This window comes from Gossypium arboreum, chromosome 12, assembly GCF_025698485.1.
Source record: "Gossypium arboreum isolate Shixiya-1 chromosome 12, ASM2569848v2, whole genome shotgun sequence".
Taxonomy (NCBI): domain Eukaryota; kingdom Viridiplantae; phylum Streptophyta; class Magnoliopsida; order Malvales; family Malvaceae; genus Gossypium; species Gossypium arboreum.
The window spans coordinates 53,176,870-53,196,666 of record NC_069081.1 but is presented as its reverse complement, the minus strand read 5'-3'; the positions used below and the strand labels follow the sequence as shown (position 1 = coordinate 53,196,666).

Here is a 19,797-nt window from a genome sequence, read left to right as displayed (position 1 = left end):
AAATTTCTTGTATAGAATTATCAAAGAGTTGGTCATCCCCGGTTCCACAAATTTGTGTCTGAATATAAGAGGGAATTTAAACCTGATATTCTATGCTTTTTCGAAACTCGGATTAATGGATCTCGGGAAAATGGGATTATATCTAAATCGGATTACCTAATTTGTTTTGAGTTGAAGCAAATGGATTTGCCAAGGGGATATAGATCATATGGAGTAAGTCTTTTTTAGTGGACATTTTGGATTGTCATCCACAAGTGGTGCACTTGAAGGTTTGTGATGGCAATGGCGAGGCAAGTTTTTTATGTTTTGTTGTTTATGCAAGTCCACAATCATCTTCGAAGCGTGCTCTATGGTCTGTGCTGAACTCCTTTGTTGTTATGATTAATGAGTTGTGGATTGTTGTCTATGATTTTAACTCTGTTTTAAATGGATCTGAACGTGTGGGGGTACAGAGAATATGCATCATGGTTGCAAATGGTTTCAGTTCTTTTTATTCCATAATGGGTTACGTGATTTAGGTTCTAGTGGGCCACAATTTACTGGGAGTAAGGGTAATTTATCTCAGAGATTGGATAGGGTGCTGTGTAACTCGGCTTGGGATTTTTTTGCACCAAATTGTTTTGTACGTAATCTTCATCATCTCAAGTCAGCCTATAGACCTTTGCTGGTGTCATTTTGCTAGTAGCGCAAAAGAGGACGCCAACTGTTTTATTTCTTAGCTAATTGGCTGCTTCATCTTGAATTTAAAATACTGGTAAGGGAGAATTGGATTAATGATGAGGGTGTAAGTACAACGTTGAGGCAATTTTAGGGAGTTGTTGAGATTTGGAATAAAAGGGATTTTGGTAACATTTTTGCTCGTAAGCTAAAGTTGATGGATAAGTTGAGTCGGGTACAGAACATTACTGAACTTAGATTTTCAACAAGACTACGAGAACGTGAGCTGGAACTAAGGAAGGAGGTTAAAAAGGTCTTAATGCATGAGGAATTATTGTATTTTCAAAAGCATAGATTAGAATGGTTAACAAATAGAGATAGAGACGCAAGATTTTTTTCATAGCCGAATTTCGATGAGAAGGCGTAGAAATGAATTGAGGGCTTTATAATAGAAGGGGGTGAGTGGTGCTTTGGTGAAGAAGACTTGAAGCAGCATGTGGTGGGGTTTTCTAAAAATCTTTATACTAGGAAGGATGAAGTTGATGGGGTACTTTTTTCCAAAGGAAATTTTCCTATGCTATCTGATGGTGAGAAGGAAGTAATGCAGGTAGTGGCACCGGATGATGAAATTCGGCAAGCAATTTTTAGTATGGCTTCTTTGAAGGCTCTAGGGGTTGACAATTTCCATGTGAAATTTTATTAATCGTAGTGGGATGTGGTGGGTGGTTTGGTGTGTTCTTTTGTTAGACAGGTTTTGGAAAGATGTCATTTAGGCCCGAATGTTAAAAGGACAATTTTGGTTCTATTCCCAAGGTTGCTAGTCTTGAAAGAATTACACAGTTTTGACCGATCAGCTTATGTGTTGTTGTAACAGTCCGATTTTGACCCTAGTCGAAATAGTGGTTTCAGGACCACAAATCTGAGTCTAAAAAATATTTTAATATTATTTTCTGTGTCTATGATACGTAAATTGATATGTGTGAAAGTTTTGTGCGAAAATTTAACTATTTATGTGCTTAATTTGCAAAAAGGACCTAATCGCATAAAATATAAAAGTTGTGTGCTAGATGTTTAAGTGCTTATTTGAGTTGGCTTTCTAGAGTAAAGGTCCTTATGTGGTTATTTGACCATTGGAAGTTTGAATGGACATAAAAGGACATGTGTTAGGTGAAATTATAATGGTTTAATAAAGGTTATAATGGTCAAATGTTTAATAAAGTAATATATGTTATAACAAAACATGAAAGTAGGCATTATATGTCTTGTTTGTACCAAAAATTGAAGAAAAACAGAAAAGATCAAGAGTTCTAGGGTTCGGCTAGTTGGAAGCTTAAATCGGGTATGTTTTTGCTTCGGTTTTTTATAATTTCTATGTTTTTGTGATCGTTGTTAAGTGTACTATAAAGCCCACGTCTCAATTTTTTATTTTTGTTGATGATTTAAAAATGTGTCATGGATGACTTGATGAGTTTTGTGTTGTTAAATGGTGAAATATGAAAGCTTGATGTTGAGTTTACATGTTTTGTCTTTGGATTTTAGTTGGATTTGAGCAAATTTGGGCTAATTTGTGAAAATATTTTTTTGAGGGACTAAAATGTGAAATAAAAGAAATGCGTGGACTAGTATGAGTACTAGGAGAATTTGGCCAAGCAAAAGTATATGCAAATTATATGTATTTTGTGATTTTGTGAATTAGGGACTAAAGTGTCAAAATATGAAAATATGAAGGTTAAATTGTAAAATGCCCTAAACATGTGTTTGTAGATAAAATTGTATTTATTGATGAATAAAAGGGTTAATTTTGAAAACCTATAGATTAAGAAAGGAGGAATTCGGACTTATATCGAGGAAAGTCGAAGGTTATCGAGTAGATAGTCTGAGTCAAAAAATTCTGAGTACGAGGTAAGTTCGTACTTAAAATGTGATGTTAAGTAAGTTTTGATGCCTTTATTCTATATGAGTTGTATATAATTGAATTGGATAATATGGTGATGAATCGGAAGCTTTGGCACTAAGTGTGAGATTTAACTAGCTTCGGCTACTTGAGGCACTAAGTGTACGATACCGACTTAGTCTTGGTTATTCGAGATGGCACTAAGTGTGCGGAAATATTTAGCTTGGGCTAACCTTATAGCACTAAGTGTGCTGATGTGTAAAACACGAATAACTTATGGAAAGTCTTATAAAATTCATCATAAGGTAAGTACAAAAGTGAATAAGTACGGGAAGCTTCAGGTATGTATAATGCCTAAGTGGTAGATGATGTTATGTATATGAATCATTGAGTTGATATAGTTATATGGATTGAAATTGTGCAAATACTCATAGGTTATCATTTTATGTTTATATACTATGAATGTTTTGAGTACGAGCTTACTAAGATTTTGAAAGCTTACTCTGTGTGATTACTGACTGTTTTACAGTTATTGTAGCTACTGAAGGCTCGGGGATAGTCGAGGATCGTCACCACACTATCGATCTCATTTTGGCACTTTTGAAAATGTAAATATTGGAAGTATGGCATGTATAGGCTAGTAGTTGTGAAGTATGTTTTCTGATGTATATAATTAGCCCTGAGATTTGGCTAATTTGTGTTTGAACTCATATTTGATAATGGTTTATGATATGTGATGTTAATTTGCATCTATGGTATGTCTTAATTGGATAAAGAAAAAGGTAAGTTTGATGAGTTCTTGGTATGATAATGAATGATGTATGTTTTAGAATAAAGAATGGTTGATTGGGTTGTACATACATGTTTGTTTCCTTGTTGTAGGTTGACCCATAATGGGTGGTAAGATGGCTTAAACCAAGCCTGCATTGTGCCACACGATCATGGGACACGGGCGTGCCTTGTGGCCGTGTAAGAAAAATAGTATTCTATCAAGAATCACACGGCCTTGACACACGGACGTGTCATATGGCCGTGGGCTAAAGTCAGTAGCTAGCTAAATATCACATGGCCTTAGCACACGGGTGTGCCTATTGGCCGTAGGTGAAAGTCAGTATGGTTACCCTGATTTGGCACGGCTGGTTCACATGGGTGTGTCTGATACCCGTGTAAGGCTGTAACATCCCGAAATAGGGCCTAAACGGAACAGTGGTTGTGAAACCACAAATCTGAGGTAGAAAAATTTATTTTATTATTATTTTGAAGTTCATGATATGATTGCATGATTGTGTGAAAATTTCGTGATGAAATTCTATGCATAAAGTGCTTAAGTTGAGGTTAGGGACTATATCGAATAATTTGCAAAACTTGCATTCTAGAAGTTTTTAGTATGAAATTGCTTTGGAATATTAATTAGGAGGGTTTAAATAACAATTTGACCAATTTCTAAGTTCATGGACAAAATAAGACATGGATGGAATTTTTGAAAGTTTAATAAGGAAGGGCATTTTGGTCATTTAGATATTAAATGAAATAAAAAGGGAAAAATAACACAAAATTCATCATCTTCTTCATTAGCACGAAATTTCAAGGGTTCTCCATAGCTAGGGTTTGTTTCAAGCTTTCAAGCTCCATAGTAAGTGATTCCAAGCCCCGTTTTTAATGTTCTTTACGTTTTCGGAGTCCCGATAGCTCGATAAAGCTTATGCTAGCAATAATTTAAGTTAGGGTTCATATTTGGAAAAATACCCATAGGTGAAAAGTGTTTATTTTGATGTTTTATGATAGAATATGAGATTTTAAATTATGTTAGACAACTTATGCTACTCGGTTTTAAGTGAAAACGAGTAAAAAGGCTTAATCGGTAAAAATATCTAATGGTCATAAGTACATGTTAAAGTGTGAATTTGATGTTGTCATAGAAGGGAAAAATGATCAGCATGTCATAAAAAATAAGAAAATAGGATGAAGTTTAAATTACGAGCCTTGGGGAAAAAGTGCAAATATGTGAAAGTTTAGGGGCAAAAATGTAATTTTTCCAAAGTTTGGGTCAAGGACTGTTTTGATAAATGTGAATATGAAATAAGTTAAATTTGCTATTATAGATCAAGAAGAACGAAATTCGGGAGTAGATCGGGGAAAAGAAAAAGTAAAGGACTAAATTGTAAAGTTTAGTCACATTTAAATGTCGAGGTAAGTTTACAATAAATAAATGCAATATTCTTTTATTTTACATTATTATTGTCAATTTCTAGCATTAATATACTTATTTTTTTGAGAATATTTAAAGTCGAATCAAAGGCGAAGTGACAGAGAAAAAGCATTAGGAAGCCCCATTTGAACCTTAGGAATGTTAGGATATTGGGGTTGACAGACGGACAGACGAAATGAGCCATGTAAGTCCATATCGGATATATGGCTTTGGAGACAGGAATGAGCCATGTAAGCCCATATTAGATATATATATGGCATTGGAGACAGAATAATTCATGTAAGTCCATGTCGATGACATGGCATTGGCGAGATATTGATGAGCGAACGACCTAGTATCCTTAGTATTCCGAGTGGTTCAACGGGTCATTGTACACGTTAAATTACAGTGAATTATCAGCAAAAGGGAAGGTAGATTATATTTATGAATAGTGAAAGGTCAGGTAAGAAAGAAGGTAAGTGAGTAAAGAAGAAGGTAGAAAATGAGAAGTAAAGAAAGTTTATGAGACTTGGTGACATTATGTATAATTATTCATTATGTTGAATGTTGTAATTTATTTGCTTGTAAGCTTACTAAGCTTAGCGCTTACTCTCTTTATTTTATTTTTCTTATAGTTTTTATCAAGCCACTCGGGGATCGAAGGAAACGTCGAAAACCGATCACACTATCGAAGAAATCACATTGGTATAGTTAGACGTTTCGTTTTATGTATGGCATGTATAGGAACTTGGTTTCTTTTGATATGATATGATCAATGAATGATGTGTAAATACATGTTTAATAGAATGGCTGATAGAATGGCTGATGATATACATATTTAATAGTATGTATGATTAAGTAGTAACTATCACATGAAAACTAAGAAAAATGTGAAAGTAACTTAAAAACAGATTCAAGTATCAGAAATAACAGGAGTTTGAAAAATCACAAGAAATTGTAGAGACATGTTTTGATGGTGAATAATATATGAAATTAAATCTCATTGTGTCTAATTTTCATATGGAATAAGCAAAATAGGTAAAGGTTTTGTATTTTATAAGATATATGAGTTTTAGTGAAATAAGGCCAGAGCGATTTCTGGATCCCCTGTTCCAACTTTGGAAATTCGCCATAAATTTTTCAAAAATAATTAGGTGGTGTACTTTATATGGTTAGAATCCTTATTGAATCTAGTTTTAATATAAACAAATGGTATAGTCATATAAATGTTTTACAGGGAGAAAAGTGGTTCGTAGTAAGTAGAGGTCAGTGCAGTCGAATTCTGAAACAAGGGTAACTTTAACTAATAAACTGTACTAATTGGCTAAGTAAAAAATTCTAGAAAAAAATTAGTAGATATATATATGATTCTAGTTTTAGGAAAAATTTATGGATCTTAATTTTGAGTTTTGAAACTTTAGAAATGAATTTTTAAGCAACCATGACGCAGAAAAATAGTTTATTCTGAAAATTAAAATAAGTGGTTTAGAGTTGTTTAAAAGGTAAGATAAGTTTAGTAACATCTCAAGCTTGATTCCGGTGATGGTTTCGGGCATGGGGGCATTACAAAGGCACACGATCTGGTCACACAGGTGTGTGACCTTAATAGAATAGAAAAATTTCCTAAGTGTTGAATGTTGTGAACATGTTCGATTTAGTCCTGATCTCTTCCTAATGCATGTTTAAGGTCTCATTGTCCTAAGAAAGGGACTTATGTTGATGTTTGACTATGATGCTATGATGTTTGTGAAATGAATGCGAAGTGTTTTGATATGTTTTTTAATGCCACTTAACCCTATTTCGGCGATGGATACGGGTTAGGGGTGTTACATTTGTTTTGTATAAAATCGTCAAAAAACTATTGTTAATACGATACGCTCATTAATGGTTAAGTTGACTCAACAAAATCAACCTAGCTTTATTACTAGTAGGAATATTGCGAATAACATTATAGTGGTGCAATAAGCTATTCATTCTATGAATAATTTCAAAGGAAGTATATATGGAATGGCTTTGAAAATTGATCTTGAGAAAGTGTACAATAGAGTAAGGTGGGATTTTTAGAAGATACGTTGTCGGACGTTGGTTTTCTTCCTTTGCTGATTTTGGTGATTTTACACTATGTATCTTTAGTTTGCTTCAGGTGCTTTAGAATGGAGAGGTAACAGAAGCTTTCATACCTTCGCAGGGGATTGGGAAAGGAGATTCGTTATTACCCTATTTATTTGTACTTTGCTTCAAGAGGTTAGGTTATCTTATTGAGGAAACTGTTGCTCGAGGGAGTTGACTAATGTTTTTCTTTTGTCAAGAAGAGGCCAGACATTATCTCAACTCTTCTTTACGGATGATCTCTTTCTATTTTATGAAGCAAATAGGGAGCAAGCAACATATTCTCTTAATATATTTTTTCATTCTTTTGGCCAAGAAGTTAGTCATTGATTTTTTTCTTTCCTAATACTCCGGAGACTATTGCTTCTAATATATGCAATGATATGGGTTTGTAAGGGTGGAAGAATTTGGATTTTATCTTGGTATGTCGATGATTCACAAGCTATTGATGACTAGTACGTTTGATTTCATTGTCAACAAGGTTTGGAGCAAGCTAATGGATGGGATGCGAGGAAGCTATCACTGGCAGGTTGAATAACTCTGGTAAGGTCAGTGTTGTTTGCTATCCCTAATTACTTCATGTCTATTGTTGGGGTTCCTTTATAGATGTGCAATGAAATAAAAAAGCTTGCACGAAGTTTCATTTGGGGTTCTAAGCCAAATGTAAGAAAGTCGATGTTGGTATCTTGGGAGGACTGCTGTAAATAATAAGTACAATATTCATGGGACATTGTCGAACAATATCAAGATGAGTAATTGCTCCTTCATTTGGTGATCATTAGAGAAGGTATGGCATGATGTTGTAGGAAGTTTTTTTTGGTTTATAAAGGACAGTCATTTTACATATTTTGGGAACGATGTTTGGATTCATCAAGTCAGTCCCCTTAAGAATTTCTTTTGCGATGTTGGTCAACGAGATGATATGCTTCGTGTTTGTGATATGGTTGATGTTAGTGGTGGTTGGGATTGGTTTAGGTTAAGGAGACTTGTCCCTGATCACATTATAGAGTTTATTATTGTTGTATTGCCACCATCTACTAATGTAAGGCTTGTTCAGTTATCTTGAAAGCAGATGATTAAGGATTCTTTCTCTAATTCTAAAAATTATAGAAATATGCATCATTTTTAAGAGGATGGATCTTCTAATATTTGGAAGCTGATTTGGAATGCTAAGACATCGCAAAGGGTCAAAGTATTTGTTTGGTTATTGTGGCAGAATAGGTTGCTAACTAATAAGGAACAGACTAGAAGGCATATGTCTAACGAAAGTCACTACCCAATATGTGGTAATGAGTTGGAATCTGGGGTACACACAATACAAGATTGTCCCTCATCTATAGTGGTTTGGAAATCAGTGGTTTCTACCCAACTGTGTAGCCTTTTCTTTTCTATGCCTTTCAACGAGTGGTATATTTGAGTAGAGAACATGTCGGTTGAAAAACTCTGTTTACAATTTTATGTTAGTTATCATGGAAGAATTGCAACTGCTATGTTTTCTCTGATGGCAATATTAGTATGCAGGATATGTTGGATACAGGATTATCATAGGCAAGGGATTATGATATATCTAGGCTATTGGTATTACAGCCAATTCCTATGGTGACGATGCCTCATTGGTCCCCACAAGAGAGTAGATGATTCAAACTTAACATTGATGGGGTAGTATAATTAACTAACTAACAGGCAACAATCGGGGGTGCTTTTAGAGATGCAGATATGAACTATGTTAGAATTAAGTGACCCGAATCCTTATTTAAATAAAATACAGTGGTAAAATAAAATAAAAGAAGAATCTATATAGAATTACACTTCTTTTATTTTATTTTAGAATAAGGTTTTTTTAAACCTTATTAAATTCTATCTATTTGATATTGATTAGAAACTAGAATATGGCTTTACAAGCCTATAAACAGACATAGTCTATTCCTCTTGTAACAATTCGAATTCGATATAGTAAATTTTCTTCTCCTCTGCCCGTGGTTTTTTCCCGAAAGGGTTTCTACGTAAAATCTGTGTGTTTTTTATTTTATTTTATTTTCACAAATTGGTATTCGAGCTTCCAGGTTGTTTATCTCGATCACGATAATGGCGTCTTTGAAGTATGAAATTTCGCTGTTGGATCGCAACACCAGATTTGCGTTGCGGCAGATTAAGATGCAAGCAGTTCTTGTGCAGATGGATCTGGAGGATGCCCTGCTAGGGATAGATAATATGTCTTCAACATTTATAGATGAAGAGAAGAAGCGTAAGGATTGAAAGGCGTTAACACAATCACATCTGCATTTGTCCAATGAAATTTTACAGGATGTGATGAAAGAAAAGACCGCCGCTGCATTATGGAAGAGGCTAGAACAAATATGTATGTTCAAAACTCTAACAAGCAAGTTACATATGAAGCAGCGTCTTTATGCTCATCGTTTGGAGGAAGGTGCGTCTGTACATGAACACTTAACAGTGTTTAAAGAAATTCTCTCAAACTTGGAGGCCATGGAGATTCAATATGATAAGGAAGATTTAGGGCTGATTTTACTTTGTTCGTTGCCCCCGTCTTATTCAACCTTTAGAGACACAATTCTATATAGCCGCGAGTCTCTCATAGTTAATAAGGTTTATAATTCTTTAACCTCGTATGATAAGATGAAACATCTTGTGGTTAAACCCGACTCTCAGGGAGAGGGTCTCATTGTTCATGGGAGACAAGATCGGAATGCTGATGATAATCGTGGAAGGACACAGGAACGGAATCCTAAAAGTAAATCTAAGGGTAGATTAAAGTCTTCAAATAGAGGTAAAACTTGTAACTTCTGCAAGAAGAAATGGCACATTAAATCTGAGTGCTATAAGCTACAGAACAAGATTAAAAGGGAGGCTGCGAATCAAAGGGGAAAACAACCAGAAAATTTCAGTGAAGCTGATGTTGTAGAAGACTACAGCGATGGTGAACTTCTAGTCACCTCTGTCAATAATTCTAAAGTAAGTGAAGAGTGGATACTTGATTCAGGCTGCACCTTCCACATGAGTCCCAATCGAGATTGGTTTACAACTTACGAAACAGTGTCTGAAAGTGTTATTTTGATGGGAAATAATGCTTCGTGTAAAATCACAGATGTTGGAACAATTAAAGTTAAGATGTTTGATGGAGTTGTCAGAAAACATAGTGACGTGCGACATGTTCCAGAATTGAAGAGAAATTTAATATCATTGAGTACTCTTGATTCAAAAGGGTACAGATACACAGCTGAAAGTGAGGTTTTAAAGATTTGCAAAGGTTCCCTTGTTGTGATGAAAGGGCAAAGAAAGACTATCAAGTTATATGTTTTATAGTGTTCTACTGTTACTGGTGATGCAGCTGTCGCTCCCTCTTCCTTGTCAAATGATGATATTACTAAACGTTGGCATATGCGCCTAGGGCATATGAGTGAGAATGACATGGTAGAATTGAGCAAAAGAGGGGTTTTTGATGGGCAAGGAATTTGCAAACTAAATTTCTGTGAGCACTGTGTTTTTGGGAAGCAAAAGAGAGTTCGATTCACCAGAGGAATCCATAACACGAAGGGAACGTTGGAGTATATTCATTCTGATCTGTGGGGGCCATCCAGAGTGCCTTCGAGAGGTGGAGCTAATTATATGCTAACCTTTATTGATGATTTTTCCAAAAATGTTTGGGCATTCTTCCTGAAGCAGAAAATCGATGTGTTTTCCGCATTTAAGTCTTGGAAAATTATGATTGAAAAACAGACGGTAAAACAAATAAAATACCTCCGCACAGACAATGGCTTAAAGTTCTATTCTGATGAGTTTAATAGATTGTGGAAGTCAGAAGGGATCGTGAGACACTTGACAGTTCGCCATACTCTACAGCAAAATGACGTGCAGAATGAATGAACAGAACAATCATGGAGAAGGTTCGATGTATGTTGTCAAATTCCAACTTACCAAAGTCGTTTTGGGCAGAAGAAGCCTCTACTGCATGTTTTTTTATCAACCGATCTCCACCCGTTGCCATTGAGAAAAAGACTCCACAAGAGGTATGGTTTGGTAATCCTGCTAATTATTCTGATTATAGATTTTTTGGTGTCTTGCAAATGCTCATGTTGATAATGGAAAATTGGAACCGAGATCCATTAAATGCATTTTTCTTGGTTATAAAGCTGGTACAAAAGGGTATAAGTTATGGTTTCCTGAAAATAGAAAAGTTGTGATTAGCAAAGATGTTGTTTTTGATGAAACTGCTATGCTACCTAACTTATCTCTTAAAGACTCTTCCAATAAAGAAAATAAAAAGCAGGTGGAGCATCAGATTAATACAGAGTCAACTCCTCAAGCCATTACAAAAATTGAGAATAGAGTTGCTTATTCACCACAATACCCTATAGCCAAAAACAGAACTAGAAGAGAAATTAAATCTCCAAAGAAGTATGCCGAAGCTGATTTAGTTGCTTATGCTTTAAATGTGGCTGAAGATATAGATGCAAACCAAGAGCCATCTAATTATTTTGAGGCGGTTAGCTGTGAAGACTCAAAAAATGGATGTTTGCTATGCAAGAGGAGATAGAATCACTTCACAAAAACAAAACATGGGATCTTGTGAAACTTCCTAAAGGTAAGAAGACTGTTCGTTGTAAATGGGTGTTTAAAAAGAAAGAAGGGACTCGAAGGACCTAGATATAAAGTAAGTCTTGTTGCAAAGGGTTACAGTCAAATTCCAAGAGTGAACTTCACAGATGTGTTCTCCCCAGTTGTGAAGCATTGTTCGGTTCGAGCTTTGCTTGGTATTGTGGCCATGCATGATTTGGAGCTTGAGCAATTAGATGTAAAAACTACATTTTTGCATGGAGAACTTGAAGAAGATATTTACATGCAACAACCAGAGGGCTTTACAGTCGCAGAAAAAGAGGACTATGTTTGCTTGCTGAAAAAGTCCCTTTACGGTTTGAAGCAGTCACCAAGGAAGTGGTACAAGAGGTTTGATTCCTTTATGACTTCTCATGATTTTAAAAGAAGTAGTTTTGACAGTTGTGTTTATTTTAAGAAAAACAATGATGGTTCTTTTGTGTATCTATTTCTTTATATTGATGACATGTTGATAACAGCAAAAGATAAATGAGAGATAAGAAAGGTCAAAGCCCAACTAAGTGAAGAATTTGAGATGAAAGATTTGGGACCAGCAAAGAAGATACTTGGTATGGAGATTCTTAGAGATAGAAACGCAAGTAAATTGTACCTAAGTCAGAAGGGGTACATTGAGAAAGTTCTTTTCAGGTTCAATATGCAGAGTGCTAAGCCTGTTAGTACTCTATTAGCAGCCCATTTCAGACTTTCATCGACTTTGTCTCCACAATCAGATGATGAGATTGAGTACATGTCACATGTTCCATACTCTAGTGCAGTGGGATCTCTCATGTATGCTATGGTTTGTTCACGTCCAGATTTATCATATGCAGTTAGTGCAGTTAGCAGATATATGGTGAATCCCGGCAAAGAACATTGGAAAGTAGTTCAGTGGATTTTAAGATACTTTCGAGGAACTACTGATGTTTGCTTACAGTTTGGAAGAACTAGAGATGGAGTAATTGGGTATGTTGATGCTGATTTTGCTGGAGACCTTGATAGAAGAAGATCTCTCACAGGTTATGTCTTTACAATCGGAGGTTGTGCAATTAGTTAGAAAGCCACTTTGCAAACTACAGTCGTTTTATCTACCACTGAAGCTGAGTACTGAGGCTTGTAAAGAAGCTATTTGGTTGAAGGGACTCTTTAGTGAGCTCAATGAAGACTTTCAAATCAGCACAGTATTTTGTGACAGTCAGAGTGCCATCTTTCTTACAAAAAATCAAATGTTTCATGAGAGAACAAAACACATTGATGTTCGGTATCATTTTGTTCGTGATATTATTGCTATTGGTGATATTGTTGTGAGCAAAATTAGTTCTCATGAAAATCCTGCAGATATGATGACTAAGTGCATTACTTAGACTTGGTTGGTGTTCATTGTTGAAGTTAAACCCTTAAGGGGTTTTATTGAAGAGGTAGAGAACTTGTTCGTTGAGAGTTCACGATGAAGAACTTGTTCATTAAGAATTTGTATCAAGGTGGAGATTGTTAGAATTAAGTGACCCGAGTCCTTATTTAAATAAAAAATAGTGGTAAAATAAAATAAAAAAAGAATCTATATAGAATTACACTTCTTTTTATTTTATTTTAGAATAAGGTTTTTTTAAACCTTATTAAAATTCTATCTATTTGATATTGATTAGAATAAGGTGTTTCAGTCTTACTAGAATATGGCTTTACAAGCCTATAAATAGACATAGTCTATTCCTCTTATAACAATTCGAATTCGACATAGTGAATTTTCTTCTCCTCTACCAGTGATTTTTTCCCGAAAGGGTTTCCACATAAAATCTGTGTTTTTTATTTTATTTTTATTTTATTTTATTTTCACAGACTAGGTATGAGGTTTTTCTATAGGAATGGGCAAGGATAATATTTTCAAGGTGGAAGCGAGAGTTGTGCTAGAGGGTTTGCATGTTGCATGGGGAAAGGATTGCGATAGATTGAGGTTAAATGTGATAATGCATTTCAAGTGGAATCATTGTCGGCTGGTGGTTTTGCCAATAACAGAATGGTGGAGTTACGTTTGATTCATGGAATCCTTAATCGTGAATGGAAGGTTTGCATTCACGATGTTCCTAGATCCCAAAACATGATTGCCAATCATATGGTAAGACTTGCAGTATCTAGTCTTCCAAGTCTAGTCGTTTTGAAGAGCCTCCAATTTCGATCCAAGAACTTCTATTAACTGATAAAATAAGCTTTCATAGTTCCTAAGATGTGTGGTTTTTCGTAACCCTTTTCTACTATTCTTTTCTATAAACAGAAACTACATCAATAATGCTCAAAATTTATACTTAATCAATCAAATCAGTGCACGATATTAAACAGGACCGGCATCAAAGCACGAGCAATTTCTAATTAGAGTTCAAAATTTTACCTTCATGAAATTGGAGCTTGATTTGATAGTTTTTTTTATTTCTCTTAAGAGCCCAAATTTTACGAAGATAAAACTTTTTTTACTACAAAGAATTATTATTTGTTTTAATGAATGGTTCTATCAATTTGAAAAAAAAAATTTAAAAAAAAAGGGAAGAACGAAAACACAATAATGATTACTTCTTCTTCATTTTTTACATGAAAATAGAAATTAAAATTATAAACCTCAAAAACAAATGTAGATGGATTGGTTTGGAAATAGAAAAAGAAAACAAATTTAAGCTTGAATTTTAATTAGTAAGGATTGTGTTTGGGTTAGATAGAACTGGGTTTAAGTTATAATTTGAGTTTAGGTTAAGGTTAAATGAAAAAGATTAAAATTTTATAAATATAATTATTTTATTTAAAAATATAAATATTTTATAAAAGGAATCAAGCCAAGTTAAGTCCAAGTAAAAAAAAAATCTATTCATGAATTTTTATTTAAATTATTTTTTTAAGCCTCGTATTTTTTTATAAATCCTTTCATATTTTATACTGTCTTCAGCTATGAATTGATTTAATATTTGCTTTGGTGATGGTGTAATGTGAGTGAGATAGGGAAGTTGGGCGAAGGCTTGTGCAGTCCACGGTGGTCATACATTAGGGGGTTGTATGGCTTAGTTGGTGTAGGGACTTGAGGGAATAGTCGATGGTAGTATGAAGATAGATCCCCGATGATGGTGGTCTCGATGGTGCTGTGAGAGGTATAAGCTCAGTATTGTAGTGATGGTGATCCCAGAGTTGAGTCCAAAATGACGAAATCTGGTGTCCACGATAAATTTACCAAGTTGTATATTTTTGAAAAATAGAACCTGCCTGCTCCATAATGTTGGATCTTGAAACAAAGCAGCAAGCAAAAAGCAAGAAGCTTGTGCAGCAAGCCTCGTGGCTTGTGGAAGAAACAAAGACAGAATTTCAAAGGAAAACAAGAACAGAAATGAAACAATGAAAAATGGAGCATCAAAGATGAATGAAATCTGATAATTTTTCATTAACTTGAACAATGGCATAATGCCAATACATAAACCAAGCTTTTTGCTTGTCAAAATCAGCATAAAGTTGGTCATCAGCTCCTACATCAACAAATTACATCAAATGTAAACTAATCTAAGTTTAAAATGAACTAGAACACATTACATAAACTATGGTTACAAAAGAAACAAAATAAACAGCTTCAGCACAGTGGCTCGGCATCTTCTGGTCTTGGCCTGCTCTGCTTGGTCTGATGACTGGTGCATGAGCTGCATGGAGGGCCACATTCTAACACATAATTTTGTAAAAAATTGTTTGCTGTACACAGACCTGGCAGGTACAGTTACCATTGAAAAAAAAAAACAGTTGTAATGAACGAACATTGTAGTGAGGGTTTTTGTTTAAAGTTCAGCTATAATATTTTATCAAGTTCTGATTTGGCTTGTTTAGGGTAACTTTCTTTTCAATTGACTGGATTGGTCTATCTTGCAATTGCGAAAGTAGGATAGTTTCCGAAATCAAAGATTGCAAAGCAAGCCGATGAGCAATATCAAACAACTATTTCCTATTCTCATTTTATGTACTTATTTTAGCCAAAATTGGGGTTAAACCATGTTCAGAAAGAATATAAAGCAACTTCCTATTAGTACATGATTAGGTAATTGATTAAACTGCAGGTCCTTCTAATCGAATATAGTCATACATAACTGCCATGAATTCATCTTTGCATCTTGTCTGAGTTAGAAAGATCGTGTTGTTCCCTCCCCGTAATCCTTTCCCTGGCACATTTATGCTATACAATCTGTACAATCCATGAATTCCATGTCTTGCTACTGCATTATCGTACCCGATTCTGTTCGTCGTAAAATGGGGACTACCATCTGGTGTGTTGATTCTAACCTATGAAAGATGATGTGAAAAGTAAAAGAGTAGCACTTATAAATGATGGGTGAGGATGTGATATTTGTTAGTGTTTATACCTGAACCTCAGCAAAGTTAGCGGCTGCCAAGGCCATTTGGAGAGTGTATTTTCCAGACTTTTTCACTTCCTGCAGTCTGAATTTGATCTTCCATGTGGTTGCCTTGGTATCGTTTCCTGTGCGCCTGTGATTGTAAATATTAGCACCAAAACCAGTTTTAAGAACAAAAACACCCTGGGAAATGTGAGTTGAAAATGGAACCTAGGAACATGAGCAAAGAACCAATCCCTGGAATAATTGCTAGCCCCAACTTTGAAGACAAGATCATGGTGAGGATAAGTATCTGAGTACCGATCCCATAATCCGTATTGTCTAAATCTGTTACGTTCAGAAACATGATTTTAAGTTAATGAAATCTGGGTGGCAAAAAGGTTTGAGCAAAAGAGCTTACTTTTCACCCTCATGGTTGAGGATCGAGTTAACAAATGTTGGATTTGGATCAGGTATGAAGAACTCGGCAGCTGTTCTGTCGGGAATCCCGATTTCCCACAATGTAGGACCACTTCTTGGAGGGTCATATATAAGTGTACCCAAGTTTTTCTTATGTCCTGCATTCAGAAATATGTATGTCTATGAATGTCTCCGATAAAACCGAGTTCAAATAGCCCAACGACCTAGGAAATTCATTAACCTGGATGGACACTGACGTTGCGGTCTAATTTATAGTTCCCGATGAAACCATGGACCCATGCATACAAGTTATATTTCCCTCGTCGGACATTTTTTATACTGAAATGACCAGCCCTGTCGGTTTGAGTCCAGAATTGATATCCCTGAAAATAAAAAAATGAAAATATTATAACCTTGTTATCTTATCTTCTTGACTGATTTAGGCTCAGTTAAAACTATTAGATACTAACCTTTCCTTCAGTTTGCCATGATCCTGCACGTCCAGGCGCTGCCAACCCCACGAAGGCAGATTTGGCCTTCATTAATTGCTTGTGCAAATATCTGAGCCGAGAAAATAAAGCAAAGATAAGCTTAGGGAATACTAAATGAATTAGATGAAGAAGAAGAAAAGACACATACTTGTCTCGCACTTGTAATTGACCACTAACTTCTCCTCGATGATCAGCATGAGGATAATCCTTTGAAGCAGCGAAACTGTAAGGCCAGCTTTTGATTTCTTTACTCAACCGCTTTTTAGCGTCCTTCCACAGTGACTTTCGGTAACGATGAGCATGATCAAAAGTTGCAGAGTTTAGATAGATCAACACAGGGCCGAAAGCCTTTTTCCAAGCCACTCCTTCCTTGTAGAACTCGGCAATGTCCTTCCCCGTGTAATGATTACTAACAAACATCTACATCATCAAAACAATCACATTAATTCAAGCTCATTATATATATTTATATATGTATGTATGTATGTATGTATGTATGTATGTATGTATGTTTGAGTTGGTTTGTAAGTGTAGACTTACGGAGAGAGCAGTAGGACCAACATGAGAAGTGAGGTCCTGCTTGTGCGGGCCACCAGTTCGGAACTCATCGCTGGGGGTAATTATCCAAAAGCCGACAGCGTCGTGATCCGCTATCCACCCGTGAAGCTTGTTATCTTTGCTCTCAATCGAATACTGGTACTTATCGTCAACCTCTCCTTTGAGTTTCGGATTGATTGGATTAGTCAATAAAACAGCTTCTGGGTAAGCAAGAACCTGACAGTGGCTATGTTCTCGATCTTCTCGTCTAGGCATGATCCTTTGTTGCGTGTCTGATAACGCCATGAAATGAAACCTGAATCAATATGTCACAAAAACATTCAATTGTGTTAGTTTCCTGAATGTTGAAGTCTCTAGGCATAAAAAAAAAAAAAGTTGGATCTTCCGTAATTTTTACTTGTCTTCCTTGAGCTTGAAAACGATCCTTAATTGATGAATATAAGTATGGGGAAAATATTTTCGTCGCTTGAAAATACCATACATATACACCCCTGGAACTCCTCGCCGTACTATATACCTAGAAAATTGTTAAAATCAAAGCAAAAAAAGCACCATAAAAATTTGGCTTTCCAAGTTCCATATTCAATCTCGGTGAATGTTTGCCGCCAACCTTTTGTCTACGCTTACAGGAGCTGAGATGTCATGGTCTTTTGTTTTGTTCCACACTCTAGTGAAGGAAAGCTCAACTAACTCATCACTTTCTGTAATGATAATGACATGTCGTGTAGCTAATCTGATTTTTTTTTTTTAAAAAAAAGCAGCGTTAATTAAAGATATTACAGATGATGTTTCATTAAATCATTAATGTAAAAATTGGCGAATTACTTACTTGTCATACATATCATGATCCCACACAATATCCCAGTACCTAAAACATATAAGGAACCAGTGAATTTCAATTTGAATCTATTTGATTGGATTTTTACTTTAAAACTGATTTTTTTTTTCCTGAAATAGAAAAGTTGAAAAAATGAAACAATTTAAAACTGCATACCCTCTATTATCGTTGTCGTTTTTGGTTTCAAGCACATTATCTATTCCGTTATACTTAATTCCTAACAAATGACCAGTAGGTTTCTCGATAGTTACTTCAACAATTCCATTATTAATAATAACCTGAAAAAGTATCCATTTGGTAAATAATAATACTATGATTTCAATAATAAATGGAGAGAAAAAAAATAATTTAAGTTAACCATGCATTCCTTTTCCTTTTTTTCAAATATTTTAATTTTATTTCAAATTTTTCATGCTGCGCTACAAAAGAAAAGCAAACTTAACTATTTTTTCATCTTTATTGACATATATACTAAGCTTGGAATTACAGGAGAGGGAGAATTTGATCTTACTTTCTCATCAGTTTTTTCCAAACGGACTTTGGGAGACTTCTTGCTTTTATCTTTGAGGATTTTTCTGCAATTCAAACATAAATATATATATATATATATATATATATATTTATATAAAATTTGATATTTCATGTCGATGTTTTTAATGGAGTGCATGTCAAGTTTGGAGTTTGAACTTCAAACCCATGCTTCAAACCCTTATTTTGGAAAGATATAAACCAGTTTAAGAATATTTTGATACTAAAGACAAAATAGTAATGATAATAAGTAAAAACCATGCATTCACATGTTGATGTAAACCCAAAGGTACCTTAGAGGGAATTTTTTTTGCCACCCAAAAATCATTGCCATAGAAGTGTTACCAACTCTTACTAAAAGTTAGTCAGGTTTCACAATTTGGTTATGCCTTGTGCTGTAGGTTAAGTGTGAAAAAGTCATGGTGTCTAAAACCGGTAGGTCTAAAAAGATAATTGAAATAGACAGAATTGAAATAGACAGAAAAAGACATATATGGAACAAAAAAGAATCCAACCCGAAGTTCAACATGCAAGCAAATCCACAAATCAGCGATTTTCTTTTTTGTCTCACCTCCTCCGATGTCAGATAGTCATATTAAGCTTCCCCTAAAACTAGAGTGTGAGTCACTAATTGGGAGCAAAGTTCTCTCAGCATTATTTCCTCCGTCCACAAAACTCAAACACCAACATTCATTTACTTTCATAGCATTAAACAGAGCAAAACAGAGCAAGAAAACATGGGAGAATGTGGAAGGAGAAGAAAGAACGAACCTGGCTGTGATTTCAGCAGAGAAAGCCGAGAAAAATAGCAATGAAAACTGAAAGATGATAATTAGCCATAAAAGAGGGTGTCTGGAGTGAGTCTGGTTTAGCACCACCTCCTTCTCCATCATTCTTAGTAGAGCAAATGATGGAACAATAAGAAGAGGGTTCAAATACTAATTGTGTAATGTGTTGCTCAGAGCCTTAAATGCAAAGAATCCCAAAAATTTGGTAATGAAGTGAAAGAGAGCTTTGGGGGATCAACATAAATGGAAAGAACTCCAACATGACAACGTTCAATGGTTCCGAAGCAAAAGGAAACAAAAGAGGAGAAATCAATGAATTTCCTGCTTAGACAAAGGGTTTCTCGTAAACACTCGCATTTTTCGTTATAA

At 35.1% G+C, this 19,797-nt stretch overlaps 2 protein-coding genes across 2 annotated transcripts; both read right to left on the bottom strand.

Annotated features, from left to right (window-relative positions):
* Positions 1-15,416: 15,416 nt before the first annotated feature.
* Positions 15,417-17,918, bottom strand: LOC108450831 (probable rhamnogalacturonate lyase B). Its single transcript, XM_053022912.1, has 10 exons — positions 17,902-17,918; positions 17,672-17,791; positions 17,257-17,569; positions 16,865-17,136; positions 16,696-16,786; positions 16,467-16,608; positions 16,227-16,383; positions 16,037-16,153; positions 15,836-15,959; positions 15,417-15,755 (listed from the first exon to the last, which is right to left on the bottom strand). Exons 1-10 carry the CDS (start codon positions 17,916-17,918, stop codon positions 15,522-15,524), a joined length of 1,587 nt encoding a protein of 528 aa, XP_052878872.1. The 3' UTR covers positions 15,417-15,521.
* A 181-nt stretch (positions 17,919-18,099) lies between these two features.
* Positions 18,100-19,797, bottom strand: LOC128285414 (uncharacterized). The gene is made up of 4 exons (XM_053022911.1): positions 19,412-19,797; positions 18,624-18,687; positions 18,269-18,390; positions 18,100-18,142 (listed from the first exon to the last, which is right to left on the bottom strand). Exons 1-4 carry the CDS (start codon positions 19,531-19,533, stop codon positions 18,100-18,102), a joined length of 351 nt encoding a protein of 116 aa, XP_052878871.1. The 5' UTR covers positions 19,534-19,797.

Coding starts and splice junctions, on each gene's coding strand:
- LOC108450831 (XM_053022912.1), bottom strand. Junction 16,787..16,864: donor CAATTACAAGTGCGAGACAA/GTATGTGTCTTT, acceptor TTCTCGGCTCAG/ATATTTGCACAAGCAATTAA. Junction 15,756..15,835: donor CTAACTTTGCTGAGGTTCAG/GTATAAACACTA, acceptor CATCTTTCATAG/GTTAGAATCAACACACCAGA.
- LOC128285414 (XM_053022911.1), bottom strand. CDS start 19,533: ATGATGGAGAAGGAGGTGGTGCTAAACCAGACTCACTCCAGACACCCT. Junction 18,688..19,411: donor TCTGCTGAAATCACAGCCAG/GTTCGTTCTTTC, acceptor TTTGAATTGCAG/AAAAATCCTCAAAGATAAAA. Junction 18,391..18,623: donor TGGAAAAAACTGATGAGAAA/GTAAGATCAAAT, acceptor ATACTTTTTCAG/GTTATTATTAATAATGGAAT.